The 11,607-nt window shown below is 50.2% G+C and overlaps 1 protein-coding gene across 2 annotated transcripts; it reads right to left on the minus strand.

Annotated features, from left to right (window-relative positions):
* Positions 1-509: 509 nt before the first annotated feature.
* NCAPH (non-SMC condensin I complex subunit H) lies at positions 510-10,351 on the minus strand. Of its 2 annotated transcripts, XM_042832842.1 has the most exons (17): positions 10,204-10,351; positions 10,039-10,132; positions 8,915-9,007; positions 8,302-8,440; positions 7,645-7,766; positions 7,116-7,305; positions 6,510-6,601; positions 6,164-6,366; positions 5,548-5,696; positions 4,564-4,670; positions 3,762-3,884; positions 3,341-3,448; positions 2,518-2,679; positions 2,156-2,269; positions 1,830-1,915; positions 1,440-1,515; positions 510-1,021 (listed from the first exon to the last, which is right to left on the minus strand). In XM_042832842.1, exons 3-17 carry the CDS (start codon positions 8,960-8,962, stop codon positions 962-964), a joined length of 1,779 nt encoding a protein of 592 aa, XP_042688776.1. In that variant the 5' UTR covers positions 8,963-9,007; positions 10,039-10,132; positions 10,204-10,351; the 3' UTR covers positions 510-961. The 2 variants fall into 2 exon arrangements, with proteins under 2 accessions (XP_042688776.1, XP_042688786.1); XM_042832852.1 differs by lacking the exon at positions 10,204-10,351 and having other exon boundaries at positions 7,645-7,763; positions 10,039-10,121.
* Between the last annotated feature and the right edge of the window lie 1,256 nt (positions 10,352-11,607).

Raw genomic sequence — 11,607 nt, forward strand, 5'->3', positions numbered from 1 at the left:
ACGGTCGGTGGCATCGCAGGGCTGCGGTGCTTTGACTCTGAAAGCCACCAAACTTCCACCTGCTGGCTGCTTTCACACATCTGTCACAATGTACAGAGGCTGGAAGGGACCTCTGGAGTTTTAGTACAATTCCCTCTGCTTCCCTGCAGCAGATTGCACGGATCGCTGCACTGAATGCCAAGTCTCCTGCTGGCCCTTGACAGCTTTCTTTCTCAGACAAGCATTCAGGGAATCATAGGATGCCCTGGGTTGAAAAGGACCATGATCATCTAGTTTCAACCCCCCTACCTTGTGCAGGGTTGCCAACCACTGCCCCAGGCTTGTCTTGAATCATCTCTGGGTCTCTCTTGCTCCCCTGTTGGGTACTGCAGGACTGGGTTCTGGGCGATGGTGCTCTGGTGATCCTCTTTCCTTTAGGAGCAGCTCTATTCCTGCTGCTCCCTCAACACCCGTGTTTCATTTTAGCCTCTCTTGCTTCAGTTTCCTTCTTCCCTGCACAGAGATCTGGCTAAGAGGCAGTAGGGATTTATTATTGGTAAGCTCAGTATCAGTCACGTCAGGGAAAGATCAAAGGAAAAGGGTTCTAAGAACTGGAAACATCAGTAAGTCAGTCAGTGTACTGAGTTACAGACAACAAAAGACACACGGAGCAGCATTCTGCTCCTAGGCACCAACGGTTCACAGAGGAACTGCAGCTCTCTGCTCCTGAACCCAGGAAAGAGGGAATGGATCAAGGAGGGCAGGCTGAGCAGCAGCTGTCCATCTGTACGGCCTCCAGGTTTCGGTAGGTGAGATCACGTCCCCCATTTAACAAGTTTTCCTGAGGTGCACAGATCTGAGGGCCTTCTCAGCAACAATGCTGGGAGGAGGAAAAGCTGCCACTGCTGCAGAACGAGCACTGTCCATCGGGGGAGCAAAGCTCCAGCCTGGGGGTCAGCCTGGGTGAGCTGCTCCACACGGCTCAGTCTCCTTGTTTCACGATGACATCAGACAGGTCCTCTGTGCCATTCAGTTTCAGATTCTGTGGAGAGCAAATAGCTGAGTTTAGGAGAGCCAGTCTGCTCCCCTTTGAGGGTGAAGACCCAGGGAGCTGAACAAAAACACCCAAGGAATGCTCAGAACAACCCTAGGCCTTTCTGCCTCCATCACAGTGCAAAGATTGAGGAATCCCCTCAGCTGCTCTATCACTCTGAAGCAGCCACAACACCATAACATTAAGCAGATGAGCTTCATCCCTTCTGTCCTTCCCTGTCCTCACATCTGGCAGCAGACAGAAGTCAAGCTGGAAATACTGTGCTTCTTATTTCCAGCACATCCACCTGATTTGTGTTCACTATAAACATGAAATGGGATTTATTATAAGATTCTGATGTGAAAATAAAACGCTGTGTGCTTTGCCCACTGCTCCTACTCACCTCGCATACATGCACTGCACTTACCTTCTCATTTGCCAAGTGCAAGAGGCAGGCAAAGGCTAAAGGGACAGACAGATTTTTAGCCATCACAGAAGGCAACCTAAGGAAGAGAAGGAAGGTTAGGATGGCCAGAGCCTGAGACTGTGGATAGAGCATGTCTGCAAGCTACCAGGTCACCAAAGACAAGCTGCATGTGGCAGCTCCTTCCCCAGTCTCTGATTTTCTCTACCTTATTCCATTAGCAAAGACTTGGCCAAGCCAAATGCAACCTGTAGCTCCCTCAAGCAAATAGACAGCAAGGGATTCCCCTCCTGTCAGGATTCAGGTAGCAGGTTGCAACAGAAGCCAAACGGATCAGTGCTTGCCCAAAAGTCTACCCAGCCCGGAGCCCAACCTTTTGTAGAGCCTCTCTACCTGTGAAGCAGTTCCTTTGTGATGCTGCTGAAGGCCTTCTCCCCTGTCACCACTGATATGTCGCTCTGCTTCTCCACATCTTCAATCTATTCAGCAAAAAGACAGACACTGCTGAGGCAGCTTTTGCTCCCCAGGGCTCAGCCTCACGCTCAGAGAACCACCACTGCAAATCACTGCTCACAGACCATCCTTAGCAACTATCCCATGGAGCAAGGCTGTTGGAAAGGAATTGCCACCAACACGTCCATGATGATCTGTGTGGCAGCTAACCACTGTTACATGCAGGGCACACGCTTCTTTCAGGCCTGCTATCTGCCCACTCTCACCTCTGCCGCTGTGTTTTTCTGTACATCAATAAGAAGGTCCCACATGTTTTGCTTCAACCTCTTCATGTCCATTTTCTTGGCTGTCTTTGCATACTGAATTGCTATCTTATTGACCTGAGGAAAAGACATTCAGGGTTAGAAGGGAGCAACTGAGCAGCAGCAGCAGCGTCCTCTATCTCAACCAAAGGAACAACCCAAACTTGGTTTTCCTATAGCAATGACATCATCTCAGAATAAAGCATCCATCAGCAAAACCCTGGAGATCCTGAACAAGGAAAACTGCTCTCTCGCTCTCCCTGAGAAGCCCTGCTGCAGATCTGCTCAGTCAGTGGTACACAGCTGGGCACATCGTAAGTCCTTACCTTCTGAGGCTCAGCAATGAGGTTCAGTTCCCCATACATTGTGATATCAACACCATCAACCCCGTTGAGCTCATGATCGTGACCCTCAGGGTGAGAGGTGAGGTTGAAGTCTGCTTGGCCCATGAATTGGACGGGGTCATTGTCATCATCACTATCTGCAGCCTGGTCAAGAAGAGAAACACCAATGAGGGCACATCCAGACAGCTCAGAGGAGCTGCAGATTCCCTGCACTGAGTGCCCACCCCTCAGGAGAGTGGTGACACCTGAACCCACTGCCCCTGTGGAGGAACGACCTTCAGCCTGACAGCTGAAAGCTCAGGTTAAGGCTAAACCCACCAGAGACCCAAAGGACAGAATATCAAAAGGCTGTTCTACACAGACAGGTGACAGAGATGAAGGCTCTCCCATCAGCGTGGGGGCATATGAGACCTGCAGCACCGGCCTGGCAGAAAGCTGAAGCTTTAGAGAAAATGTACTTCAGCAGGAGCTCAAATCAGCTGGGTGCAAGTATCACTGTGCAGAGGTGACTGCAGAAGTGAGCAGTGGTGTCTACTGCTACTTCATGGGAGGTGCAGTATGGAACAGCATGGAATGGAGTTTCTGCAGGAAATCAGCCAGCAAACTCCAAGGGCAGATTGTTGAATTGATGGTACCTGAGCACCACTGAGTGACAGGACAAAGGTGAGTGGCATCAGCTCTGCCACAATCTGATGGCAACTCTTTTTCCACTGGTAAGTGACGCTAGACATACGATTCTTCCTGAATTCCTTCTACCACATGTCAAACGTGAGCAACAGAGAGAAATGTTCTTGCTCCCAGTTACCTGTGCTGCAGGGCAGAAATTGGAGGTGTCATTGGGGTTATTGTAATCATATTCACCGATCTCATCTTCGTGATCCAAGGAGCTGCCTGGCTTAGGCAGCCTGAAGAGCTGCAGAGATGAGACTGGAACATCAGGAAAGAGGAAACCAGATGCTTTCCCCAAGCAGTGCCTACATCTTGCTAACCCACTGCCAGCCCTTTTCCCAGCCTCTTCCTCCTCCTCACATACCACCCACCAATCCCCTCATAAAGCACAACAGCCAAGCACAGACAACTCAGCATCCACAAGTGAGTTGGTTCACTATCAGGCATCATGCTGGCTCATTTCCTGCCCTGAGGAGCAACCCAGAGGCACTTCAAGCAGATTAAGAGCCATTCTGCACACGGAACATTGCCAAGAAGATTTTGGAGAAGCCTCTTACCTTAGCAGCTGGTTTAAGGAACAGCTGGACAATGTTGTTAGGGTTGTAGTTGAAGTCTGCAGGAAGTGTGGTGCTCTTTACGTTCTGGTTTTCCAGAATGGATTTGCTCAGAGTTACAGCAGCCTGCAGAAGGTAATGCCATAATCCATGTGATATCCAGTATTCAGCTTCTTATAAGGGCAGATGGTGACATGACAAGGATGAATGGCTTTATACTAAAAGACAGATTTATATTAAATACTTAGAAGAAACTCTTTACTCAGAGGGTGGGTGAGGCTCTGGAACAGATCACTAAGAGAAACTGTGGGTGCCCCATCCCTGCAGGTCTTCACAGCCTGCTTGGATGGGGCCTTGGGCAGCCTGAGCTGGGGGGTGGCAAGCAGCCCATGGAATGGATCTTTAAGGTCCCTCCCAACTCAAGCCTTTCTATCATTCTTCAATTCTATGACCAAACATGGATATTTGTTTAAAATGAGAGAAGTTCTGAAGTGCTTCCAAGGATGAGTCCTACTCTGCATGCAGTGACTTAAACACAGCATCCTGGGACACACAGCTGGGCCTGTGCGTTCAGACAGGGCCTTTCTGGCCAGAAAGAATCCAGCCCCATTCTTCACTTCAAGGTTGGTAAAACTGTAAGAAGCTTTGAAGCCAGAAAACCCTGCATGAAGGAGCACGCAGGATGCTGTGTTGCTGTGTTCACAGAGCCAGGTTCCACAAGAGAAGAAAGGGGAGCCACCTGCTGATGGCACTCCAAGACACACTGATACAGCAAAGGGAGCAGAGGCAGAAACACAGTGCATACCTTGGTCTTACGGAAATATGTCTCAAAGTCAACATCCTCATCAAAGTTCACTTCAAATGCTTTCTTTGCCTTCTTCTTCTTGTTCTCTTTCTCAGAGTCAGCACTTGCTGCAGAAAGGAAGGAACGTGAGCTTCTGCTCCACAATGACAGGTTACCTGTGTCCTTTACACTTTTTTCTGTGCTAGGGAAAGAAACAGGCAGTGTCCTCTGCTTCACACTTTAAAAGGGATCAGTATGTCCTTATAGAAGCAGCAAAAATAAACTAACCTTCAGTTTTTATGTTGAAGGATCTGTATTTTCTTCTATTAGTACAGTGAGACTCCTGCTCAATGCTGAGCATCATTAACAAACCCAAACAACAGAGAACACATCAGACACCAAAGGATCTGTGTGTGACTTGAGAGCCCTTCTGGTGTCCTAACTCAGTACTGCTTCCAGTCAGGCTAGAAAAGAGCCATGCAGAATTGTCTCATCTCTACTGCCTTTGCTTTATGGCTCACAGAGTCACAGGGTTGGAAATCATCTAGTCCAACTCCCCTGCTAAAGCAGGATTCCCAGAGATTCCATGCACATCCATGTCCAGATATATTTAAAATATTTACAGAGGAGAAACCATAACCTCACTGGGCAGCTTGTTCCAGTGCTCTGTCACCCTCAAAGTAAAGAAGTTCTCCCCCACATTCATACAGAACTTGCTCTGTTCCAGTTTGTTGCCCCCTCTTGTGGTGCTGAGCACCCAATCACTCGACAGCCTCCCTTTACACACTTTGATTGATCAGAACCCCCTTGGTCTTTTGTTCTCCAGAGTGTACAGCCCCAGGGCTCTCAGCCTTTCCTTTGAAGGGAGATGCTCCAGCCCTTATCATCTTTGCAGCCCTCAGCTGGACTCTCTCCAGTAGTTCCCTATTCACATATTGCCCATTTCCCAACAGAACCACAACCAGGCAGCAGCAAATGAGCTCCAGGCTCTGAATACATACATACATTTGTGTCGAGGTCTGAAACGCCAGTGCTCTGGGCCAGCCCACATTGACAGAGTTCGGGGGCTGAAGTAGGAGTATTCCCCTGGTTTCATGGAGAGATGAAGGCACATGGTCCCAATGTCTCCTTCCCCAAAAGAAACTGCATCAATTCTGGAAAGAGCACACACACTGCTCAGTAAAATCCTTCCTTTGAGATACACTAGGCCCAAATGTGTTTAATACCCTGACCAGCTCTGTGCAGACACCAGCCTGCAAGACTCCTGCTTTCTTATCAGCAAACCGTAGTTTGCTCTGTATTCTAAGTAATACAATGCTCTGTAATGTAAGTATTGCACTGTCTGGAGTCTGTGAGGCTGCTGTGAAAAGAGGTGGGCAGGGCAGGCTGAAGATGGGAGCAGAGCAAACAGACAAGGAACCAAAGAGGAAACATGACCATACAAAGGAGGTCCTTCTGGAAGGCAGAGATGTGAATTCCTCAGTGTACCTGAAACTTGATCAGAAAGCAAACTATAGCCAGATGGAAAGCACGCACACAGGAAAGTGAAGATCCTCCAGAGAGCTGTCTGAACTCGTTGCTGGCAATCAAAGCAAAGCAATAAACGTGAGTGACTACTCGCCTCTTGCTCTCACAGAGTGCCACGAGGGATTTGTTTCCTGCAAATTCCCCAATCTTTTCTGTTGTTACACTCCTGGGGGAGTCCGCAGCGAAGTCATCATCGGACGGGGCAGGAACACCATCTTCCACATCACTGTCTCTTTCTGCATTGATATCGAACACTTGGTCGCTCTTCTTAAATTTATCCAGCAGGGCTGATACTGACTGCAAGAAAAGATGCTCAGGGGGAAAGCCACAGCACCCCACAGCACACCTTGCTGCCCCACACAGCTCTCCAGGATCACTCTGCAGTGACAGAGCAGAGAATACAGCTCAGTACTCAATCCTGCACAGAGCCAACTACGTACCTCTTCATGGGATGCGGCGTCCCAGTGCGTGAACTGGAAATCAGCCAGCGCAGAGTAGATGGGGCGTTTTAAAACACACTTTTCTAGCAGCACTAGAGATAGGAAGGATAAAGAAATACCAGACACGGGATGAAATAACCAGCAGGTAAAACGAATGCCAGGTGCTAAACTGTTCTTAGTTTCAGAAGCATTTTGGGCTCATTTCTCGGCAGAAAGGGATGCTCAGTCGGATCTCTGATGGAAGGGTGGGCATAACACTGTGAATCTTAACAGAGTAACAGGGTTTAGGAATACTGACAGGGTTAAAAGACTCTGTAAGAGTCAGCCCTAAACCTGGAGCACGCTCATCTCAATTACTGCGTGGCTCCAATCATGCACACATTGCTGTGCAACAGGTTGAGCTACAGGCAGAGGTCTAAAAGGCAGTGAGGGTCCTGGTCCTGTCAGCAACCAGCCTCAGCCCAGGCAGGATCACAGCAAGGTGCCACAAGGTAGCCAGGAGGTCAATCAAGGCATAAGCAAGCTGGCTGAGGCTGAAAGGAGTACGTTTGGCAGATGAAAATGATATCTGGATGGGAGAATGGCTTAGTGGTTACCAGCACTCACACTTCAAATCTGTCACCTTCACAGGATCGCTGTTGGGCAGGACGAGGGTTTCCGAAGATGGGAGAGGCACAATGTTGGAGTCAAAAAGGAGCTCACTGTGACAACTCTGTGTACGGAGGCTGGTGAGGAAGATGCCAGCTGTGCTGCATTCATCAAAAGATGCTGCTGTTTTCTGGAACATGGGGTCAACCTGCAGGCGCAGAATGAAGGAATGGAACAGATGGGTGGTGAGGTGTAGAAGCCTCTGCAGAAGATTTGTAAATACAAAGCCAAAGGGAGAAAGACTCATTGACTCATGCCTCTTTTTTCAGTGAGGAGAAAACTCTCACAGCGGCCTCACACAGCAGGATTAGACACAATTAAGGACCACCGTGTTACAACAGCAGAATTCAGACATGCCAGACGTGAGTCTAACAGCCCAAGAGAGGACACACAGTAAGGAAAACAATAAAAAGGCAAAAAATGAGGCGAGCTTTCCTTCCTCCACTCTTCCTCCACTCACCACTACAGAAGGTCCATCTCCACCCACCTCACATCTCCGATTGGCCTCTGTCACATTGATGTTGTTCAAGTTCTGTTCAATCGTTTTGAAGGAGTGCTTCTTCTTTGTTTGAACTCTCTTGGCAGAACTGGAAGCTGTACTGTCTTCTTCTGAAAGAAAAAGAAGCTGCAGTTAGAAAAACTTGCTAAAATATCCTACAGCTGAAGGCCAATACAACTGTGCTTCACTCTGTGCACACACACAAAAGCCCCGGGGGCATAAAGTGACCCAGGTAGGGATCCATTAGCACAAACCACCAACACTTCAGTGGCTGCTCAATGTGTTCCTTTTTATTTTGCCTCCTCTGTCTTAACAGCACATTTCTGTTTCAAAGCAAAGGACAGCGAAGCGTGGGGTGCTTCGTTCTCAAACATTTCAGATGAGGCCATTCCTGTTTTGCACTCAGATCTAGCTGGCCAAGTATTCAAGTACAGGACTGAGCATCAGGTTCTCATCTCAAACTTCCCCAGAAAAGAAACTCAGTATTTTGCAGCCCTCAAGAAGAAATAAATACACCAAGCTAGTGGCATTCTCCCAGCTCTATATATTTGGAGAAAGAAACAGCGCTTTGAAATTCAGAAGAACACAGGAAGTGTTGTGGGTGGAAGCAGGAAGAGCTTAACAGAAAAGGAGTGAACGGCACACCTTCTTCTGGGCTGCCCACTTCTTTTGCAGGTGCTGACTCCTTGCCTAAGCCTCCAAGAACTTTGTACGTGTCTGCATGGACCGCATCCACACGCACGGCGTAGATCTTCACGCTGGCATCGATGGTGCCAGCTGCCATCTAACAGAGCAACACAGGATGCAGTTTTTAGTGAGGAAGGAACAGAACACAGCAAGAGGTAAATGAAGAAGACGAGATGCAGACCTGAGTTTTTGAATGCTTCTGGAGCAACGAGGAACTATCAACAGCAAGGAGTCTTTGCTTGGATATTCCCTATTTTGATCTGTCCCTTCTGTCTCCTACACTCAAGTCACATCACCTTCTTTCCCACCACAGCCCTGCTCTGTTCCTGGCCAAAACATCCAATGTTTACCTCAGAAGCCTTATTATTAAAGCTCTCCTTTTGAAGGACCATCACTAAAAGAGGCACTTAGCCTTTAATTTCTGCAGTACCAAAGCAGTCAGCAGTGTTAAATTCCTCTAAAAATGACAGTGCTGCCTCTACCAGATCTCTTGGTGAACGCTCATTTATTTCAGATGTGTCATTTGTTAGAGCTTCAATTCAGAGACCCAACACCACCGTGAACAACTCACCTTGAAGTTGGTCAGCTCAGAGTCCTTCTGTTTCAGTATATCTGTCATGTAGTCTATCAGATGTAAGCCAAAAACATTCCTGGTGTTGATTTTCTGCAATACAAGTGCAGGTGAGAACGGAAACTCAAAACAGGATGCTGTCAACCTGCAAGCCATCAACCTGTGGGGTTCTCACAGACCACTCTGACCTGCCTGAAAGGCCCAAACCAGCTTTACACTGAGCTGACACATCAGAAAGAATGAATGCCATTCAGAGGGACCTTGAAAAACTTGGAAGGTGGACCTGTGTGAACCTAATGAAGTTCAACATAGCAAAGAGCAAGGTTTTACACTAGGTTTGGAGTAATCCCAGGTAAGTATACAGACTGGGAGAAGAAATACTTGAGAGCAGCCCTGCAGAGAAAGACCTGTGGGTCCTGGTGGATGAACAACTGAACATGACCCAACAGTGTACAGCTAAGAAGGCCAATGGCAGCCTGGGCTCTCTCAGCAGAGTGGTGACCAGCAGAGAAAGGTGACTGTCCCCCTCTGTTCCACCCTCATGAGGCCCAGTCTGCAGTATTGCATCCAGGTCTGGGACCCTCAGTACAGGAAAGATGTGGATCTGTTGGAGAGGGTCCAAAGGAGGCCATGAGGATGGTTAGAGGGCTGGAGCACCTCCCCTACAAAGACAAGCTGAGGGAGCTGGAGAAGAGAAGGCTGAGAGGAGACCTCATTGCTGCCTAATGGTATTTAAAAGGGGTTTATAAACAGGAGGAGAATAAGCCTTTTACAAGGGAAGGCAGAGACAGGACAAGGGAGAATGACTCTAAGCTTAAAGAGGGAAGATTTAGAATGGATGTTGGGGAAATTCTTCACAGAGAGCAGTGAGGTGCTGGAACAGCTGCCCAGAGAGGCTGTAAATGCCCCATCCATCCCTGCAGGTGTTCAAGGCCAGGTTGGATGGAGCCCTGGACAACCTGATAAAGCAGCAGATCTGAAGGCTGGCGACTCTGCCTGTGACAGGGGGTTGAAACTTGGCTGCCTTCCATCCCGAGCCATTCTACGATGACTCAGGAGCTGTGACACGTAGCAGAGGATCCCCCCCCAAATCCAGGTACGATCAAAGCAGGGAACCCACTCACGTTCTCAGCGGACAGCTTGATGCAGGCAGAGTAATGCTCCGAGATCTGCGCGTTCGTCCATCCCGACAGGGCCGGCAACGACGCGTCCGCCTGCCTGAGGGAAGGAAGCACGGCCGTGCCAGGGGAGCCGAGCCCGCCTGCCGTCCCCCCACGGCCCGGTCCTACCTGGGCACCGGAGAGCAGAGACTGAGCGGCGATTCGGTGCCGCCGAGCTGCAGATCCACCGCCCGCGAGCGCCGACGCTGCCGCCTTTCCCTCTCATCGTCGTTACCGGGACATTCCACCAACGTAGGGGTAGCCGAGGCGCTGAGAGAGCGCGCAGCCGGGGACTCCGTCGCCCCTCCGGCACCCCGGCCGCCCCTCCGCGGGGTCGCGGCCCTCATAGCAGCGGCGGGCTGAAGCTGCGCCCACCGCTCCGGAAGTTCCGCCGTCCAGCTCCCGCCCTCCCTTCATCCGTGGACCAATCAGCGCGCTCCTCTCTCCCTCTCCGCCAATCCAAAGCCGCGGGGGTCCCACGCGGCGCCGTCGCCTCCTAGTTTAAATTTGCCGCGCTCGCGGTGTAACGGTCGCCGCCTTCTGGTGCGGTGGAGCGGAGGTTTTGTTTCTCTCCTTCGCCTGCAGCGCTCCTGCCTTGCGGTTTATCTCACTAAATTCCTCCGTCATGTATCAGCCCGGGTTGCCCAGCCTGACCTTACACACCTCTAGGGGCAGGGAATCCCCAGCCTCTCTGGGCAGCTGTTCCAGCACCTCAGCACCCTCTGTGAAGAACTTCCCTGACATCCAATACAAACCTTCCCTCCTTGAGCTTAAAACCATTCCTTCTGGTCCTGTTGCTATCTACCCTTGTAAGGAACTGGCTATAGGGCCATGCCCAACAGGCAGTGGTTAATGGAGCTAAGTCCAGCTGGTGACCCGTTACAAGTGGTGTCCCCCATCTTTTTATCTTTATTGATGACCTAGATGAGGGCAGTGAGTGCACCCTCAGTTTGCAGGTGACACCAAGTTTAGAGGTGGTGTCGGTCTGTCTGAGGGTAGGGAGGCCCTTCAGAAGGATCCAGATAAGCTGGATTGCTGGGCTGAGGTGAAGGGGATGAGGTTCAACAAGGCCAAGTGCTGGGTCCTGCGTTTGGCCACAGCAACCCCATGCAGCGCTGCAGGAGGCTGGATGACTGTGAAGAGGAAAGGGACCTGGGGGTGCTGGTTGATGCTGAACATGAGCCAGCAGTGTGCCCAAGTGGCCAAAGGGGCCAAGGGCATCCTGGCCTGCATTAGAAATAGTGCGGCCAGCAGGAGCAGGGAGGTGAGCATCCCTCTGTACTGCATCTCAAGTGAGGCTGCATCTCAAGTCCTGTGTTCAGTTTTGGGCCCCTTGCTACAAAAAAAAGGACCTGGAACGTGTCCAGAGAAAGGCAGGGAAACTGGTGAGGGATCTGGAGCACAAGTCATGAGGAGCGGCTGAGGGAGCTGGGGTTGTTCAGTGTGGAGAAGAGGAGGCTCAGGGGAGACCTCACTGCACTCCACAGCTTCCTGAAGGGAGGCTGTGATGAGGAGGGCTTTGGCCTTTTCTCC

This window comes from Centrocercus urophasianus, unplaced genomic scaffold, assembly GCF_019232065.1.
Source record: "Centrocercus urophasianus isolate 14NV4802_14NV808 unplaced genomic scaffold, USGS_Curo_1.0 seq_1081, whole genome shotgun sequence".
NCBI classification, from domain to species: domain Eukaryota; kingdom Metazoa; phylum Chordata; class Aves; order Galliformes; family Phasianidae; genus Centrocercus; species Centrocercus urophasianus.

Coding starts and splice junctions, on each gene's coding strand:
- NCAPH (XM_042832842.1), bottom strand. CDS start 8,962: ATGACAGATATACTGAAACAGAAGGACTCTGAGCTGACCAACTTCAAG. Junction 4,671..5,547: donor TTTCAGACCTCGACACAAAT/GTATGTATGTAT, acceptor TCCTTTCTGCAG/CAAGTGCTGACTCTGAGAAA. Junction 2,270..2,517: donor TCATTGCTGAGCCTCAGAAG/GTAAGGACTTAC, acceptor TCTTTTCCTCAG/GTCAATAAGATAGCAATTCA.